This window comes from Protomyctophum bolini (genome assembly GCF_963924005.1).
Source record: "Protomyctophum bolini genome assembly, chromosome: 16".
Classification (NCBI taxonomy): Eukaryota; Metazoa; Chordata; class Actinopteri; order Myctophiformes; family Myctophidae; genus Protomyctophum; species Protomyctophum bolini.
This window is the reverse complement of record NC_137877.1, coordinates 42,685,585-42,705,297: the sequence shown is the minus strand read 5'-3', so window position 1 is coordinate 42,705,297 and position 19,713 is coordinate 42,685,585. Positions and strand designations below refer to the sequence as shown.

Sequence of the window (19,713 nt, the reverse complement as noted above, 5' to 3'; positions counted from 1 at the left end):
AATATAGGATGCATCAGAACTTCTCAAAGTCTCTCAGGGAACGACTCAGGTGGAGAGAAGTGGATTGGGTGGATGTTTATTGGAGGTGCCGTGCCCCGTCGCGGTCCATTTGGTTGCATTTGAACCCAATGCACATCACACTGTGTGTGTGTGTGTGTGTGTGTGTGCATGTTCCCTTGAGGTGATTGGAAACCACAACATATTGATTATGTAAACACCCCCCCCACCACACCTGTTCCTGATTATTACATTATGATACAACACACTGTCTGTCTGTCCTCACAGCCTGTCTGTCTGTCTGTCCTCACAGCCTGTCTGTCTGTCTTCACAGCCTGTCTGTCTGTCTGTCCTCACAGCCTGTCTGTCTGTCCTCACAGCCTGTCTGTCTGTCCTCACAGCTAGTCTGTCTGTCCTCACAGCCTGTCTGTCCTCACACAGAGACACAGAGGAGTCAGTGTCCAACCCAAACCCAGCGTAGAGCGGTTCAGTGAACGTGTTCTGGACGGTGTACAGGTGAGTCAGAGTGTCCTCTAACACTCTGTAGAAGGACAGAGTCCCAGCGGGACGGTCCAGATATACGGCTACTCTGTTGGAGCCAGGGCGACGGATAGGAAGGACAGTCGTCTTACTATTGTGTGTGACATAGTAAACGTCACCACGCTGACCATCAGCACAGACCAGACTCCAGGAATGTTCATTCCCTCCAAGCAGACAGTCCCGTTCGGCTCCTTTCCTACCGATGTCTCCGTCAGCCACTCCTATCCTAACCACTCCACTGAACTGTACCTCACTGTAGCAGCGTTCATCTAGACTCTCTGAACTCAGGACCTGAGGCAGTCCCTCAAACCTGTCAGGATGGTCAGGATATGAATGACCCTGACCATCCTGACGGGTCACCTTCCTGTTGTTCTCAGACAGAGAGAGGTCACAGTGTGCTGTGTTTGTGTCCAGAGTGAGACGCTGGAAATCTGATGAGAAAACAACACAGTACACATTAAATACATCCTTCACTGAATGATACGTGCACGGACCACACACACACACACACACACACACACACACACACACACACACACACAGTATCAGATGTACAAGCTCAAAGCGCGGCATGCAGTGATGCGCTGCGAGCTTGTAGATCTGCTATTTTTAAATAGCCAACGTATAACATATGGATAAAGTGTTTAACCCATTTTTGGGCGGGAACCCCTTTTGGTGTTAGCATCATGTTATGCTTTAGCCATTGAAAAATAGCAGACCTACAAGCTCATAGCACGCCACCGAGTGGCGTGCTATGAGTTTGTAGGTCTGCTATTTTTGAAAAATCGAAGAACGACCCACGACCCACGGACCCCCTGTAACCCTCCTCGGACCCCCTGGAACCCCCCACAGACCCCCTGGAACCCTCCACGGACCCCCTGGAACCCTCCACAGACCCCTGGAACCCCCCACGGACCCATGGAACCCCCCAAGGACCCCCTGGAACCCTCCACAGACCCCCTGGAACCCCCCACGGACCCCCTGGAACCCCCCACGGACCCCCTGGAACCCTCCACGGACCCCCTGGAAACCTCCACGGACCCCCTGGAACCCCCCACGGACCCCCTGGAACGCCCCACAGACCCCCTGGAACCCTCCACAGACCCCCTGGAACCCTCCACAGAGCCCCTGGAACCCTCCACGGACCCCCTGTAACCCTCCACGGACCCCTGGAACCCTCCACGGACCCCTGGAACCCTCCACGGACGCCCTGGAACCCTCCACGGACCCCCTGGAACCCCCCACAGACCCCCTGGAACCCTCGACGGACCCCCTGGAACGCCCCACAGACCCCCTGGAACCCTCCACGGACCCCCTGGAACGCCCCTAGCAGATTTGGTGTAGAGGGAAAAGGAGGGTCCGAGGATAGATCCCAGACAGACAGACAGACTCACGTGTTGTAAGGAGTTGAGGTTTAGTCCAGTGTTCTCCTCCATGATTCACACTGTAGGAAGAGAACAACAATGACTCAAGTCAAAACCTGCTGCTTAATGTCTCACATCGGCCTGTTTTAGTCCCACCAAATATTTACTAAACACATTTTGTCATCATTCTCCCACAGACTCTGTCCAAACATCACACACATTGGTACCATATCTCTGTGGTCATGTGATTAAGACTCTGTCCAAACATCACACACATTGGTACCATATCTCTGTGGTCATGTGATTAAGACTCTGTCCAAACATCACACACATTGGTACCATATCTCTGTGGTCATGTGATTAAGACTCTGTCCAAACATCACACACATTGGTACCATATCTCTGTGGTCTCAGATTTGGATTAGATTGAGGAGTGTCTCGTTTTGAACAAAATGCTTCAAATCATGAACGATTGCCTGTGAAACATTGCTGGCCCACAATAAGCTACCCGTCCTGGCGGAGACCTGTGTTCTGAGGAGCACATGTTTCTAGTTCAAACCAACAGTCTTTCTCTGTGTTCAATTAGAGATATTATTTATAACACTTGTGACAAAAGCACATTATTAATGTTGTTCTGCTTTATTTTCTGTGCATGTTATTTGTATACGTGTGATATGAATGCATGTGGGTCGTGAGAGTCTTATTCTTTCCTATCTGTATGTGAAAGGGTCTGGTACTAGGGTGATTGACAGGTGTCAGTGACTGATTGATGGTCTGGTACTAGGGTGATTGACAGGTGTCAGTGACTGATTGATGGTCTGGTACTAGGGTGATTGACAGGTGTCAGTGACTGATTGATGGTCTGGTACTAGGGTGATTGACAGGTGTCAGTGACTGATTGATGGTCTGGTACTAGGGTGATTGACAGGTGTCAGTGACTGATTGATGGTCTGGTACTAGGGTGATTGACAGGTGTCAGTGACTGATTGATGGTCTGGTACTAGGGTGATTGACAGGTGTCAGTGACTGATTGATGGTCTGGTACTAGGGTGATTGACAGGTGTCAGTGACGGATTGATGGTCTGGGACTAGGGTGATTGACAGGTGTCAGAGACTGATTGATGAATGAATACTAAAGGGTACCCTTAGAGTATACAGTATATGAAGTATATATATGAGTATATCATATATACTCTAAGGGGGTACCCCCCGTGTTGCGTTCATTACGAAATTCTAGTGTTAAATATATCAATACTTCTATCCTCATGTCTTTAGACTATGATGTCATTTAGAACACCGTTTAGATTTAGATGCTGTTTATCATTCTAGTATATCATGGTGAACATCATAACACTCACTGTAAATCACTGTCTGTATCAATCACTGTACATTCAAAATGTTTAGAACCATGGAACACATACTGTATATTAATGTTATAAAACTTTGTACTTTCCCCCCTAAAGGAACGCTTGGAGGAAGCTGCCACCAGGTTTATTGACTAACACTAAGACTAGACTAAGACTAGACGATTTCAGATGAGTAAAATAGGACTAAAACTAAAGCGTGTGTTATTCAAAAGACTAAATTGGAATTAGCTGTCAAAATGAACACTGGCCAGGCTACCATATTGCAGCGTTGCAAACTGCATAATATTGCTGCCCTACAGAACAGATGTGAGTCAAGCAAGAACCCTCATGAAACAGAGGTGTTCAGAGAGCAACATCTAGTGGTCTATTGCGCCTTTAAATCTGAGATTGTTTTGGGTCCATTTGGTTACAACGGAGCTTGTGATTGGCTATTTTAAAATAGTCTATAGGCAACCTTAGGCACAAATAAGGAGGGTGATCACTGGCACACTGCGGCATAAGTGAGTGAAAGAGCCTTTTTGGTTTAAAATAAACTATTAAAGTCCCTCACATGTACTGTCTGTAAATGGTGCATTTATATAGCACATTTATCCAAGGCGATTTACTACATGTGCATTACATTCACCCATTCACACACATTCATACACCGATGACAGAGGTAAGTAATTACATCTAATTACATTCTACATGAATTAAAACTCAGAACAATAACCCACCTATCTCCCTAGTCAGAGTTCTGCTATATTTCCACCCTCACCCCAGAGGGACACATATTACACATTACATTGCACACTACTGTCGTAGCAAAAACAGCCAATCTACAAGCTCAAAACACGCCGCAATGTGACGCGTTTTGAGCTTGTGGATCAGCTATTTTTGCTATTATTTGAACTGAAATCGTGAATTATTGTTTTGCTATTTTTTAATTGGAATCCTGAAAAGTAACATTTTTATTTAATTTCAAATGCATTTAGTTATAGTTATGTTAACTTTATGAACCAAATACAAATACATTGGACATAAAAAATAGACCCTAAAACAATAATATATCAATGTTCGGATATATATACCTGGAACATAGACACTATCTACTGTATATTAATCTATGTTATAGAACCATGGAACATAGACACTATCTACTGTATATGAATCTATGTTATAGAACCATGGAACATAGACACTATCTACTGTATATTAATCTATGTTATAGAACATAGACACTATCTACTGTATATTAATCTATGTTATAGAACATAGACACTATCTACTGTATATTAATCTATGTTATAGAACCATGGAACATAGACACTATCTACTGTATATTAATCTATGTTATAGAACCATGGAACATAGACACTATCTACTGTATATTAATCTATGTTATAGAACCATGGAACATAGACACTATCTACTGTATATTAATCTATGTTATAGAACCATGGAACATAGACACTATCTACTGTATATTAATCTATGTTATAGAACCATGGAACATAGACACTATCTACTGTATATGAATCTATGTTATAGAACCATGGAACATAGACACTATCTACTGTATATTAATCTATGTTATAGAACCATGGAACATAGACACTATCTACTGTATATTAATCTATGTTATAGAACATAGACACTATCTACTGTATATTAATCTATGTTATAGAACCATGGAACATAGACACTATCTACTGTATATTAATCTATGTTATAGAACCATGGAACATAGACACTATCTACTGTATATTAATCTATGTTATAGAACCATGGAACATAGACACTATCTACTGTATATTAATCTATGTAGTAGAACCATGGAACATAGACACTATCTACTGTATATTAATCTATGTTATAGAACCATGGAACATAGACACTATCTACTGTATATTAAATCTCTGCTAGAATGAACCATGGATCATATGGTAATATGATATGATAATATGGGAAACTGCATTTATAAAGCGCTTTACATTACAATGTAGTTCACATTCACCCACCGATGGCAGAGGAAAACATGCATGCTCATCGGGAGCTGTTAGGGGTTCAGAGAGTCTTGCTCAAGGACACTTCGACATGTAGCAGCCAGGAGGAGCCGGGAATTTAACCTGGAACCTTTGACGGCCGCTCTACACAAGTCTACTCACTTGACAGTCTCCAGGGCAGCAGACAGCTTCTTCAGAGCAGAGTCTCCTAAGTGGCTGAAGTTCAAGTCCAGCTGTTTCAGCTGGGAGGAGGGGTTGGAGGTCACAGCTGAAGCCAGAGAAGAACAGCCTTCCTCTGTGACTCCACAGCCTGACAACCTGCAGAGAAATACACACTTAACAAAGTGCTGTATTGATGTTCAAGTAGAGATCCACACAGAGAGAACACACATTCTTTACCCCAGGATCTGCAGTCCACACTGTGGACTCTTCAGTAACGCAGAGAGCTGGAGCAGTTGTGATTCCTGCAGGCAGATGAAACTGAGGTCCAATTCTTTCAGATGGAGAAGATTAGAGCTGAGAGCTGAGAGCAGAACTTCAAATCCTGTCTGTGTGAAGGTACAGCCAGCAAGTCTGTAATTACACATGAAATATCTGGACTGAATATCAGAGGTTTGGAGTAAAGACCCCAAGAGATGGAAAGAGAAGGCAGGGATAATGTGAAGTAAATCATCATAATCTTAATCTTCCAACATAGGAATTGTGTGTGTGTGTGTGTGTGTGTGTGTGTGTGTGTGTGTGTGTGTGTGTGTGTGTGTGTGTGTGTGTGTCTGTGTGTGTGTGTAAGTGTGCGTGCGTGCCAACATGACTACATACTGTAATCACTGTACCCCATTAGTTCACATAATGATAATCCCCTAGCAGCCATGATGGATCACATATTGTAGTTACTGTACCGTAGAATTGTGATGTGAGAGTGTGAACTAGACAACACAAACTCTGACCATATTATTATTCTAATCAGTGGGATACCATGATGTCAACTTTATTAACACTCTTATTATTAAGAATCAAACTATAAATAATAAAACAGAACTAATGTAAATAATAATGTGACCTCAGTATCTCCAGATGACAGTTTGGACTCTTCAATGCAGCAGAGAGCAGGTCCATGGATGGATCCGTTATGTCATTATAACTGATGTCCAATTCTCTTAGATGTGAAGGATTAGAGCTGAGAGCTGAAGCCACAATCTCAAATTCTGCCTTTTGGAGTTGACCGCCAACAAGTCTGTAAATGTAGATGATGTAAAATCAGTGATCATCAACACAGATTAGATCAAATTCATGTTAAATGAAATGAACTATAAAGTGAAATGTAAATGTACCAATGTCTAGTTGGTCAGATATTGACAGGTCATATAAGAACAGTCTAGTTGGTCAGATATTGACAGGTCATATAAGAATAATCTGTATTAACCCATTCTGACCTGAGATCAGATTCTAAAAATGTCTTCTACACCCTGACAGTTTTCTGAAAAAGCTATGTTTCTATGTCAGTCGTTCTTCGATTAAAATAGCAGACCTACAAGCTCATAGCGCGCCACCGAGTGGCGCGCTATGAGCTTGTAGATCTGCTATTTTTCAATAGCTAAAGCATAACATAATGTTTAAAACACCAAAATGGGTTCCCGCCCAAAATGGTTTAATACTACAGTGTGTAACTTGCATTGATCTATGAATGTTATCTTATTTATACTTTGTTCTCTGTGCGTCAGTCAGTTCCATTTAGGCAAAAATGCTGTCGCACGCACACACACACACACACACACACACACACACACACACACACACACACACACACACACACACACACACACACAACAGGTTTTCTATCCACATGACTACTAACCGAGCCTTTCTGCTGTTCCTCACAGCTGGGAGTAGTCTGAATGTCCCCCATGCTGATGTGTCATATTGGTGCAGGTCAAACTCCTCCAGAACCTCCTCTGACGTCAGCAGCATGAAGGCCAGAGCTGAACACTGGCTCTCAGACAGTTCTGTCTTTGATCTGTCCGCTGACTTCAGGTACTGTTGGATCTCCTGATGTACTGAGTGGTCGTTCATCTCCATCAGACAGTGGAAGATGTTGATGAATCTGTCAGGAGAGAGACTCCCATCTTCCATTTTCATCTCCTTCAGGTTGTTGATGACTCTCTGGATGCTCTCTGGACTGTTCTCTGTGTGACCCAGCAGGCCTCCTAACAGACTCTGGTTGGACTCCAGCGAGAGGCCATGAAGGAAGCGGACAAAGAGGTCCAGGTGGCCGTTCTTACTCTTCAGGGCTTTTTCGCTGGCTCTCTGCAGGAAGTCCTCCAAGGAACTGACATCATCTCCCAGGAATGTCTTCAGTACCTCCATGTTCTGCGTTCTGTCTTCTTCTTCTCCTCCTCCTCCTCCTCCTCCTCCCATACCCTTCATGGATTCTTCAATGGCTTTCTGCAGGAAGACGTCTTCTTCTTCTCCTCCTCCTCCTCCTCCTCCTCCTCCTCCTCCTCCTCCTCCCATACCCTTCATGGATTCTTCAATGGCTTTCTGCAGGAAGACGTCTTCTTCTTCTCCTCCTCCTCCTCCTATTTCCATGGCTCTCTGCAGGAAGTCGTACTTCAGGGATTCTGCGATGGCTCTCTGCAGGAAGACGTCTTCTTCTCCTCCTCCTCCCAGGGATGTCTTCAGTACCTTCATGTTCTTCTTCTGTGTGAAACAGTGCATCAGGTAGACTGCAGCCAGGAACTCCTGGATGCTCAGATGAACAAAGCTGTAGATCTTTCTCTGAGATTGAACGGTCTCTTCTTTGAAGACCTCTGTGCACACTCCCGAGTACAGCGCGGCGTGGTTCACATCGAGACCACACTCTTCCAGGTCTTCTTGGTAGAACGTGACGCTGCCTTTCTTCAGATGTACAAACGCCAGCAGGCACAGCTGCAGAAGAACATCCCTGTCAGTCTCATCATACTTTGTCATCATCCTTTTTATCATGAGCGATATGAAGTGGCTGTACATCCCGGTCAGGTTCTTGGGCATCTGTCCTCTCTTGCCTGTCTTCACCAGGTCCTCCACAACGGTAGCGGTCATCCAACAGAAGACTGGGATGTGACACATGATGTGGATGCTCTTGGATGTCTTCACGTGTGAGATGATGGTGCTGGCCAGCTCCTCATCATCACTGAACATCTTCCTGAAGAACTCCTCCTTCTGGGGCTCTGTGAACCCTCGTATTTCTGTCACCATGTCAACGCATTCAGGAGGGATCTGATTGGCTGCTGCAGGTCTAGTGGTTATCCAGAAGAGAGCCGAGGGGAGCAGATTCCCCTTGAAGAGGTTCGTCAGCAGCAGGCCCACCGATGATGTCACCGTGACATCAGAGACGACGTCATTGTTGTCGAAGGCGTCAGAATCGACGTCAACGTTCTGGAATTTCAGCGGAAACCTGCTTTCATCGAGACCATCGAAGATGAAGCCAACTTTCCAGGCAGCGAGCTGCTCTGCTGTGAGCTTCTCTAACGTTGGATGGAAACCATGGATCAGTGAGAGAAGACTGTGCTGCTTATCTCGGACCAAGTTCAGCTCCCGGAATGCGAAGAGAACCAGGAGATCTATATCTTGGTTCTCCAAACCTCTCGCCCAGTCCAGAGCGAACTTACGCACGGAGAATGTCTTTCCGATGCCAGCGATGCCATTGGTCAGAACTCTGCTGCTGGGTGTGTCTCTGCCAGGGAGGACGGTCTTAAAGATGGAACGGCACTTGATTAGGACGTCATAGAGGGTCTTCATGCTGGAGGCGGTCTCAAGCTGCCACACCTCATGTTGCTGATTAACCCCTTCACTCACTCCCGCTGATAGGTGGAGGTCTGTGTAGATGTTGGAGAGGGAGGGATGTTCAGTGACGAATGTCACATGTTCAAGACCGTCCAAAGTGACCCTATAGACCTTTAAATACCCCGGCAGACGGACATCTGATATGAGGAGACAATTAATACATGTTAAACATTATGCTTCATTTACAACTTTACATTGAACAATCCATAGCATTAAAACTACAAAGTAAACTAAAAGTAAAACAAATGAGAAAATTGGCTAAAATAAACAACATTGGATCGTTTTTTTTGTCTAAATGTATGTGTTTATCGTCAGTATTTGTATTTGGACAATGAGACAGGAATACAATGAGTATATTTAATCTGATGAGTCTGCTGCTATTTAAACATTTCATTCATTGAAATAAAATGTCAGTGTAAAATGTGTCCAGTCTTACTGTGTCCAGGTGTGGTTCGACTGAATGTCTTCTGTCCAGGTCTGTTTCTGAATGTCTCTCTGTGGAGATGAAGACAATATAATATATACATATAGATACATATAGATGAAGACAATAGAATATATACATATAGATGAAGACAATATAACATATACATATAGATACATATAGATGAAGACAATAGAATATATACATATAGATACATATAGATGAAGACAATAGAATATATACATATAGATACATATAGATGAAGACAATATAATATATACATATAGATACATATAGATGAAGACAATAGAATATATACATATAGATGAAGACAATAAAATATATACATATAGATGAAACAATAGAATATATACATATAGATACATATGTATCTAACGGTTAATTTTCCAGCCGGGTAGCCGATGGCATTATCCGGTTAATTAACGGTTGTTGATTTTATTAATTTATTTTTTTAATAGGCTACCCCAAATGTAATATGCATGTATAGGCTACATAATTAAAGTTTGTAGACGAATGGTATACATTTATTTATGCTCCTTTTTAAAAGACAAACAAAATGTTGTTAAAGCAACATTTAACAATATAAATAAATTGTTGTAGGCTTAATCATCAATAAACAACGCATCGCATCTGCATGCATGCATATGCGTGTCTACAGTACAGAGGTCCGCCGGTTCTATTCCAAAACATAAATAAGTCCAGTCCAGATCTGAGCAGCCTATAGCCCAACTATGTATAAAGCCACTGGACGCATGGGCTAAGCCTCTTTTTATTATTAAGGAAGATCAGCATGCATGTTTGTTGACTTTTCACTGACGAGAAAACCCTCAAACATCGATAGCACATGGTTAACTTGATAGCCGTAAGCCGTGCCAGTGTGGGGAGAACTTTGGGACATTGAGGGGGCAGAAAACAGCGTCCGAGCAGCGCTGTTCATGCAGCCTGGAGTGTGACAAGCTGGGCGGCGCAAATAACAGCAATTTTAGGCATGTGTGCAACATGACAACTGTTTTAAAGTATTGTACAGTGACAACTACAGTCTCTGTAATGTTTATGTTGTACTATTACTAAAAACAATCTGGTTACTAGCCGGTTACCCCCTGACATCCCTACAAACGGTGCCATGGAATGATTTGCCCAAGGAGAGAGGAGTTTAGAGAGACAAGTGCATCTCTAAACACTTAAAACTTAGGTCAGGATTGAGAAGGAGGGTACCTACGCTAGGGGACACAGGGAGAACATGTGAGGGTACTGTACCTACCCTAGGGGACATGGGGAGAACATGTGAGGGTACCTACCCTAGGGGACATGGGGAGAACATGTGAGGGTACCTACCCTAGGGGACATGGGGAGAACATGTGAGGGTACCTACGCTAGGGGACATGGGGAGAACATGTGAGGGTACCTACCCTAGGGGACACGGGGAGAACATGTGAGGGTACTATACCCTAGGGGACACGGGGAGAACATGTGAGGCTGAGGGTACTATACCCTAGGGGACACGGGGAGAACATGTGAGGGTACCTACCCTAGGGGAAACGGGGAGAACATACAAACTTATCCATGCTTTGATTTCATCAAGAATAGATTATTGCAACTCTTTGTATATTGGCATCGACCAGGCGTCACTGAGGCGTTTACAGCTAGTGCAGAACACAGCTGCCCGCCTTCTCACCGGCACTATAAAATATGTTATAGTGTATATTGTATAGTGTTACAGTGTTATAGTGTTGTATATATTTATAGGAGGGTTGACATACTGTGAATCAGGAGGTCCAGGTTCGTTACTGAAGTCAGGAGGTTTTCCTTTAGACAGGTCACTCTTCACAGACAGAAGGCTGGGAGTTGGAGACTCTGCTCTGTGGTGGACACTTCTGGAATCATACAGACAGAAATAACAATACATAAACAACAGAGACAGTGAATTATACTACTAGAAATAATACTAAGTAAATAACAGACAGTAATTAGCATAACAGTAACTTGTATTCCATGTAGTACAAACGGTGCAATGGAATGATTTGCCCAAGGAGATAAAGACAAGTGCCTCTCTAAACACTTAAAACTTAGGTCAGGATTGAGAAGGCGTTTTTAGAATCCTGAATGGGTCTGTTGAATTGAGCAATCGTAACAGTTATCTCCTTAACACATTCCGACCAGGATTACTGCATTTTTTTGTGAGGGTACCCTAGGGGACACGGGGAGAACATGTGAGGGTACCTACCCTAGGGGACACGGGGAGAACATGTGAGGGTACCTACCCTAGGGGACACGGGGAGAACATGTGAGGGTACCTACCCTAGGGGACACGGGGAGAACATGAGAGGGTACCTACCCTAGGGGACACGGGGAGAACATGTGAGGGTACCTACCCTAGGGGACACGGGGAGAACATGTGAGGGTACTATACCCTAAGGGAAACGGGGAGATCATACAAACTCCACACAGAAAGGCTGTTTCGCCAACCCCGCCTCGGGTATGGGCTCTGATGACGCAGAGGAGAGAACACGCCCCCAGCGCCCACAGCGGGAATCGATCCCAGGACCTTCTAGCTGTGAGGCGACAACACTACCGACTGTTCCACTGTCCCCCCTCTTGGTTTTATTTTTGATAAAGATTTTAAACTTAATATACAAATCAGCTCCGTCGTTAAAACTCTCTTCTTCCAATCATCGCCACGGTCAAATCCTACCTCCCCTAAAAACAGCTGTAGATGGTTATCCATGCTTTGATTTCATCAATAATAGATTATTGCAACTCTTTGTATATTGGCATCGACCAGGCGTCACTCAGGCGTTTACAGCTAGTGCAGAACACAGCTGCCCGCCTTCTCACCGGCACTATAAAATATGTTATAGTGTAATAGTGTATATTTTATAGTGTTACAGTGTTATAGTGTTGTATATATTTATAGGAGGGTTGACATACTGTGAATCAGGAGGTCCAGGTTCATTACTGAAGTCAGGAGGTTTTCCTTTAGACAGGTCACTCTTCACAGACAGTAGGCTGGGAGTTGGCGACTCTGCTCTGTGGTGGACACTTCTGGAATCATACAGACAGAAATAACAATACATAAACAACAGAGACAGTGAATAATACTACTAGAAATAATACTAAGTAAATAACAGACAGTAATTAGCATAACAGTAGCTTGTATTCCATGATTTGATTTGACTTGGAGTACACAATTCAGACACCAGATGGAGCTGTTGGTTGTAAAGGAGAACAGGAGGATTGACATACTGTGTGTGTGGAGGTCCAGGTTCATTACTGAAGTTAGGAGGTTCTCCTTTAGACACGTCACTCTTCATAGACAGAAGGCTGGGTGTTGGAGACCCTGCTCTGTGGTACAGACTTCTGGAATCATAGAAACGAAGAAGACCATTTATTCAATATGTGTACAATATGTGAATTAACGTAAGGAGCGTCATTTTTTATTTCATTATTAATAAAAAACAGAAGTACCGTAAAAGACGCGCTGATATTGGCCAGTAGTCACTTTTGTGAGTTCAAAATGTATAATTGCTTTATGGAAAGCTGTTTCTGACACACTAAGTCCAAGGAAAGTTTTTCATGCAAAACTAATGCTTGGAATGGATTCAGAATCATGAAATCCTCTTTGTCAGATGTATAAGTGCAGGTTCATTTCATGATGTCCTCCTATTAAAATGATCCGCGGGACATTTGGCTTTAGTTGGCACCAAACCTGATTGATCTCATGATGAGATCAATGTAGTAGCCTACAGCCTACACAGCTACAGTTGCCCATATTATAATGAATTAAGGTGAGCTGGCTTAAAACGATGAATGGCCGAATGACGCGCCGTTATATACATTTTACGATGTGAATTTCACCCGGATTGGACTTGGTTCAGCGGCAGCATGCTGCCGTCCGTCCGTCCCCACACACACAGACACACACACACACACACACAGGAGCCAGGCGTCCCTACACTTTCCTCACTCTATTCCACCAGAATAATTAGGAAGGCAAATAAAATCATTGCAGACAACTCCCATCCTGCACATCACCTCTTCAATCTCCTCCCATCAGGCAGGAGATATAGAAGTATCCAGAGCTCAACATGTCGCTTCAGGGATAGCACTTACCCCGTAGCCATTAGACATCTGAACTCATAGTATATGCATAATTATAGCACTTTAAAAAACTGAATGTAATTTCCTATGCTGCTGGTTTTTGTTTTTGTATTGTCCTTCTTGTTTGTGTATCTATGGTTGTCTGACTGTCTGTATATGTTGAGTATGAACCAAGACAAATTCCTATCAATTTGTTGACATGGCAAATAAATTATTGAATCTTGAATCTCACACACACACACACACACACACACACACACACACACACACAGTCATAACTGACTCAGAGGAGCTCCGTAACAAAACAATTTAAATAGGCCTATACTGCAGGCATTACTACACTAAACAACGTTGGGTTTGTACAGTGCAGATAAGTGCACGTTCTTATTATAACTGTGAGTTTGTTTTCTAACATGCAGCGCGAGTCTGCCATAGCCGATCTACAAGCTCACAACGCGTTGCACTGCGAGCAGAAGGCTGCTGAGAGTGAGTCGCATGCTAGAAATATCCTAATAAATAAATAAAAAGGTGTCGGGCTTCGGCTGCGGGGCAGTTTCTGTAGGCTAACTTGACCAATGCCTCTAGAATGCATGCATATACTGTAGGCATACAAGCGCAAGCCATGCGTGATACTCTGCTTTAAAAACATGTATGTGCTGACCAATGTTGGGGACACATGCCTACATATTTTATATGGGTCTGGCAACTATTCATTGATTCAGCATGAAGCCTAAAGCCTTCTGAATAAATATGCGCATGCATTGATCGCGAGTACACTACCCTCTGAGCTGACGTGGAACTGAGCGGAGTTTACGACCAACGTAATGTGGGAATCCTCGTAAATGCCCGTATGCTCACGCTCCGCTCACGATATGAGCGTAAATGCTGTTGTAAATGAGGTCCATAGTGTGTATATTGAACAGGAGGATTGACATACTGTGTGTGTGGAGGTCCAGGTTCATTACTGAAGTTAGGAGGTTCTCCTTTAGACACGTCACTCTTCATAGACAGAAGGCTGGGTGTTGGAGACCCTGCTCTGTGGTACAGACTTCTGGAATCATAGAAACGAAGAAGACCATTTATTCAATATGTGTACAATATGTGAATTAACGATGATTTCATCAATAATAGATTATTGCAACTCTTTGTATATTGGCATCGACCAGGCGTCACTCAGGCGTTTACAGCTAGTGCAGAACACAGCTGCCCGCCTTCTCACCGGCACTATAAAATATGTTATAGTGTAATAGTGTATATTTTATAGTGTTACAGTGTTATAGTGTTGTATATATTTATAGGAGGGTTGACATACTGTGAATCAGGAGGTCCAGGTTCATTACTGAAGTCAGGAGGTTTTCCTTTAGACAGGTCACTCTTCACAGACAGTAGGCTGGGAGTTGGCGACTCTGCTCTGTGGTGGACACTTCTGGAATCATACAGACAGAAATAACAATACATAAACAACAGAGACAGTGAATAATACTACTAGAAATAATACTAAGTAAATAACAGACAGTAATTAGCATAACAGTAGCTTGTATTCCATGATTTGATTTGACTTGGAGTACACAATTCAGACACCAGATGGAGCTGTTGGTTGTAAAGGAGAACAGGAGGATTGACATACTGTGTGTGTGGAGGTCCAGGTTCATTACTGAAGTTAGGAGGTTCTCCTTTAGACACGTCACTCTTCATAGACAGAAGGCTGGGTGTTGGAGACCCTGCTCTGTGGTACAGACTTCTGGAATCATAGAAACGAAGAAGACCATTTATTCAATATGTGTACAATATGTGAATTAACGTAAGGAGCGTCATTTTTTATTTCAGTATTAATAAAAAACAGAAGTACCGTAAAAGACGCGCTGATATTGGCCAGTAGTCACTTTTGTGAGTTCAAAATGTATAATTGCTTTATGGAAAGCTGTTTCTGACACACTAAGTCCAAGGAAAGTTTTTCATGCAAAACTAATGCTTGGAATGGATTCAGAATCATGAAATCCTCTTTGTCAGATGTATAAGTGCAGGTTCATTTCATGATGTCCTCCTATTAAAATGATCCGCGGGACATTTGGCTTTAGTTGGCACCAAACCTGATTGATCTCATGATGAGATCAATGTAGTAGCCTACAGCCTACACAGCTACAGTTGCCCATATTATAATGAATTAAGGTGAGCTGGCTTAAAACGATGAATGGCCGAATGACGCGCCGTTATATACATTTTACGATGTGAATTTCACCCGGATTGGACTTGGTTCAGCGGCAGCATGCTGCCGTCCGTCCGTCCCCACACACACAGACACACACACACACACACACAGGAGCCAGGCGTCCCTACACTTTCCTCACTCTATTCCACCAGAATAATTAGGAAGGCAAATAAAATCATTGCAGACAACTCCCATCCTGCACATCACCTCTTCAATCTCCTCCCATCAGGCAGGAGATATAGAAGTATCCAGAGCTCAACATGTCGCTTCAGGGATAGCACTTACCCCGTAGCCATTAGACATCTGAACTCATAGTATATGCATAATTATAGCACTTTAAAAAACTGAATGTAATTTCCTATGCTGCTGGTTTTTGTTTTTGTATTGTCCTTCTTGTTTGTGTATCTATGGTTGTCTGACTGTCTGTATATGTTGAGTATGAACCAAGACAAATTCCTATCAATTTGTTGACATGGCAAATAAATTATTGAATCTTGAATCTCACACACACACACACACACACACACACACACACACACACAGTCATAACTGACTCAGAGGAGCTCCGTAACAAAACAATTTAAATAGGCCTATACTGCAGGCATTACTACACTAAACAACGTTGGGTTTGTACAGTGCAGATAAGTGCACGTTCTTATTATAACTGTGAGTTTGTTTTCTAACATGCAGCGCGAGTCTGCCATAGCCGATCTACAAGCTCACAACGCGTTGCACTGCGAGCAGAAGGCTGCTGAGAGTGAGTCGCATGCTAGAAATATCCTAATAAATAAATAAAAAGGTGTCGGGCTTCGGCTGCGGGGCAGTTTCTGTAGGCTAACTTGACCAATGCCTCTAGAATGCATGCATATACTGTAGGCATACAAGCGCAAGCCATGCGTGATACTCTGCTTTAAAAACATGTATGTGCTGACCAATGTTGGGGACACATGCCTACATATTTTATATGGGTCTGGCAACTATTCATTGATTCAGCATGAAGCCTAAAGCCTTCTGAATAAATATGCGCATGCATTGATCGCGAGTACACTACCCTCTGAGCTGACGTGGAACTGAGCGGAGTTTACGACCAACGTAATGTGGGAATCCTCGTAAATGCCCGTATGCTCACGCTCCGCTCACGATATGAGCGTAAATGCTGTTGTAAATGAGGTCCATAGTGTGTATATTGAACAGGAGGATTGACATACTGTGTGTGTGGAGGTCCAGGTTCATTACTGAAGTTAGGAGGTTCTCCTTTAGACACGTCACTCTTCATAGACAGAAGGCTGGGTGTTGGAGACCCTGCTCTGTGGTACAGACTTCTGGAATCATAGAAACGAAGAAGACCATTTATTCAATATGTGTACAATATGTGAATTAACGATGATTTCATCAATAATAGATTATTGCAACTCTTTGTATATTGGCATCGACCAGGCGTCACTCAGGCGTTTACAGCTAGTGCAGAACACAGCTGCCCGCCTTCTCACCGGCACTATAAAATATGTTATAGTGTAATAGTGTATATTTTATAGTGTTACAGTGTTATAGTGTTGTATATATTTATAGGAGGGTTGACATACTGTGAATCAGGAGGTCCAGGTTCATTACTGAAGTCAGGAGGTTTTCCTTTAGACAGGTCACTCTTCACAGACAGTAGGCTGGGAGTTGGCGACTCTGCTCTGTGGTGGACACTTCTGGAATCATACAGACAGAAATAACAATACATAAACAACAGAGACAGTGAATAATACTACTAGAAATAATACTAAGTAAATAACAGACAGTAATTAGCATAACAGTAGCTTGTATTCCATGATTTGATTTGACTTGGAGTACACAATTCAGACACCAGATGGAGCTGTTGGTTGTAAAGGAGAACAGGAGGATTGACATACTGTGTGTGTGGAGGTCCAGGTTCATTACTGAAGTTAGGAGGTTCTCCTTTAGACACGTCACTCTTCATAGACAGAAGGCTGGGTGTTGGAGACCCTGCTCTGTGGTACAGACTTCTGGAATCATAGAAACGAAGAAGACCATTTATTCAATATGTGTACAATATGTGAATTAACGTAAGGAGCGTCATTTTTTATTTCAGTATTAATAAAAAACAGAAGTACCGTAAAAGACGCGCTGATATTGGCCAGTAGTCACTTTTGTGAGTTCAAAATGTATAATTGCTTTATGGAAAGCTGTTTCTGACACACTAAGTCCAAGGAAAGTTTTTCATGCAAAACTAATGCTTGGAATGGATTCAGAATCATGAAATCCTCTTTGTCAGATGTATAAGTGCAGGTTCATTTCATGATGTCCTCCTATTAAAATGATCCGCGGGACATTTGGCTTTAGTTGGCACCAAACCTGATTGATCTCATGATGAGATCAATGTAGTAGCCTACAGCCTACACAGCTACAGTTGCCCATATTATAATGAATTAAGGTGAGCTGGCTTAAAACGATGAATGGCCGAATGACGCGCCGTTATATACATTTTACGATGTGAATTTCACCCGGATTGGACTTGGTTCAGCGGCAGCATGCTGCCGTCCGTCCGTCCCCACACACACAGACACACACACACACACACACAGGAGCCAGGCGTCCCTACACTTTCCTCACTCTATTCCACCAGAATAATTAGGAAGGCAAATAAAATCATTGCAGACAACTCCCATCCTGCACATCACCTCTTCAATCTCCTCCCATCAGGCAGGAGATATAGAAGTATCCAGAGCTCAACATGTCGCTTCAGGGATAGCACTTACCCCGTAGCCATTAGACATCTGAACTCATAGTATATGCATAATTATAGCACTTTAAAAAACTGAATGTAATTTCCTATGCTGCTGGTTTTTGTTTTTGTATTGTCCTTCTTGTTTGTGTATCTATGGTTGTCTGACTGTCTGTATATGTTGAGTATGAACCAAGACAAATTCCTATCAATTTGTTGACATGGCAAATAAATTATTGAATCTTGAATCTCACACACACACACACACACACACACACACACACACACACACACACAGTCATAACTGACTCAGAGGAGCTCCGTAACAAAACAATTTAAATAGGCCTATACTGCAGGCATTACTACACTAAACAACGTTGGGTTTGTACAGTGCAGATAAGTGCACGTTCTTATTATAACTGTGAGTTTGTTTTCTAACATGCAGCGCGAGTCTGCCATAGCCGATCTACAAGCTCACAACGCGTTGCACTGCGAGCAGAAGGCTGCTGAGAGTGAGTCGCATGCTAGAAATATCCTAATAAATAAATAAAAAGGTGTCGGGCTTCGGCTGCGGGGCAGTTTCTGTAGGCTAACTTGACCAATGCCTCTAGAATGCATGCATATACTGTAGGCATACAAGCGCAAGCCATGCGTGATACTCTGCTTTAAAAACATGTATGTGCTGACCAATGTTGGGGACACATGCCTACATATTTTATATGGGTCTGGCAACTATTCATTGATTCAGCATGAAGCCTAAAGCCTTCTGAATAAATATGCGCATGCATTGATCGCGAGTACACTACCCTCTGAGCTGACGTGGAACTGAGCGGAGTTTACGACCAACGTAATGTGGGAATCCTCGTAAATGCCCGTATGCTCACGCTCCGCTCACGATATGAGCGTAAATGCTGTTGTAAATGAGGTCCATAGTGTGTATATTGAACAGGAGGATTGACATACTGTGTGTGTGGAGGTCCAGGTTCATTACTGAAGTTAGGAGGTTCTCCTTTAGACACGTCACTCTTCATAGACAGAAGGCTGGGTGTTGGAGACCCTGCTCTGTGGTACAGACTTCTGGAATCATAGAAACGAAGAAGACCATTTATTCAATATGTGTACAATATGTGAATTAACGTAAGGAGCGTCATTTTTTAT

At 43.1% G+C, this 19,713-nt stretch overlaps 1 protein-coding gene across 3 annotated transcripts; it reads right to left on the bottom strand.

Moving 5' to 3' along the window:
- Window positions 1-236: 236 nt before the first annotated feature.
- LOC308331198 (uncharacterized protein) lies at window positions 237-19,624 on the bottom strand. 3 transcript variants are annotated; one of them, XM_080786471.1, is made up of 17 exons: window positions 19,519-19,624; window positions 17,723-17,836; window positions 17,408-17,521; window positions 17,033-17,146; window positions 15,243-15,356; window positions 14,928-15,041; window positions 14,553-14,666; window positions 12,761-12,874; window positions 11,278-11,391; window positions 9,509-9,567; window positions 7,933-9,209; window positions 7,106-7,608; window positions 6,311-6,484; window positions 5,653-5,826; window positions 5,416-5,571; window positions 1,932-1,981; window positions 237-968 (listed from the first exon to the last, which is right to left on the bottom strand). In XM_080786471.1, the coding sequence occupies exons 1-17, from the start codon at window positions 19,584-19,586 to the stop codon at window positions 280-282; spliced, it is 4,062 nt and encodes a 1,353-aa protein (XP_080642597.1). In that variant the 5' UTR covers window positions 19,587-19,624; the 3' UTR covers window positions 237-279. The 3 variants fall into 3 exon arrangements, with proteins under 3 accessions (XP_080642597.1, XP_080642599.1, XP_080642598.1); XM_080786473.1 differs by having other exon boundaries at window positions 14,553-14,663; XM_080786472.1 differs by having other exon boundaries at window positions 17,033-17,143.
- Window positions 19,625-19,713: the final 89 nt, after the last annotated feature.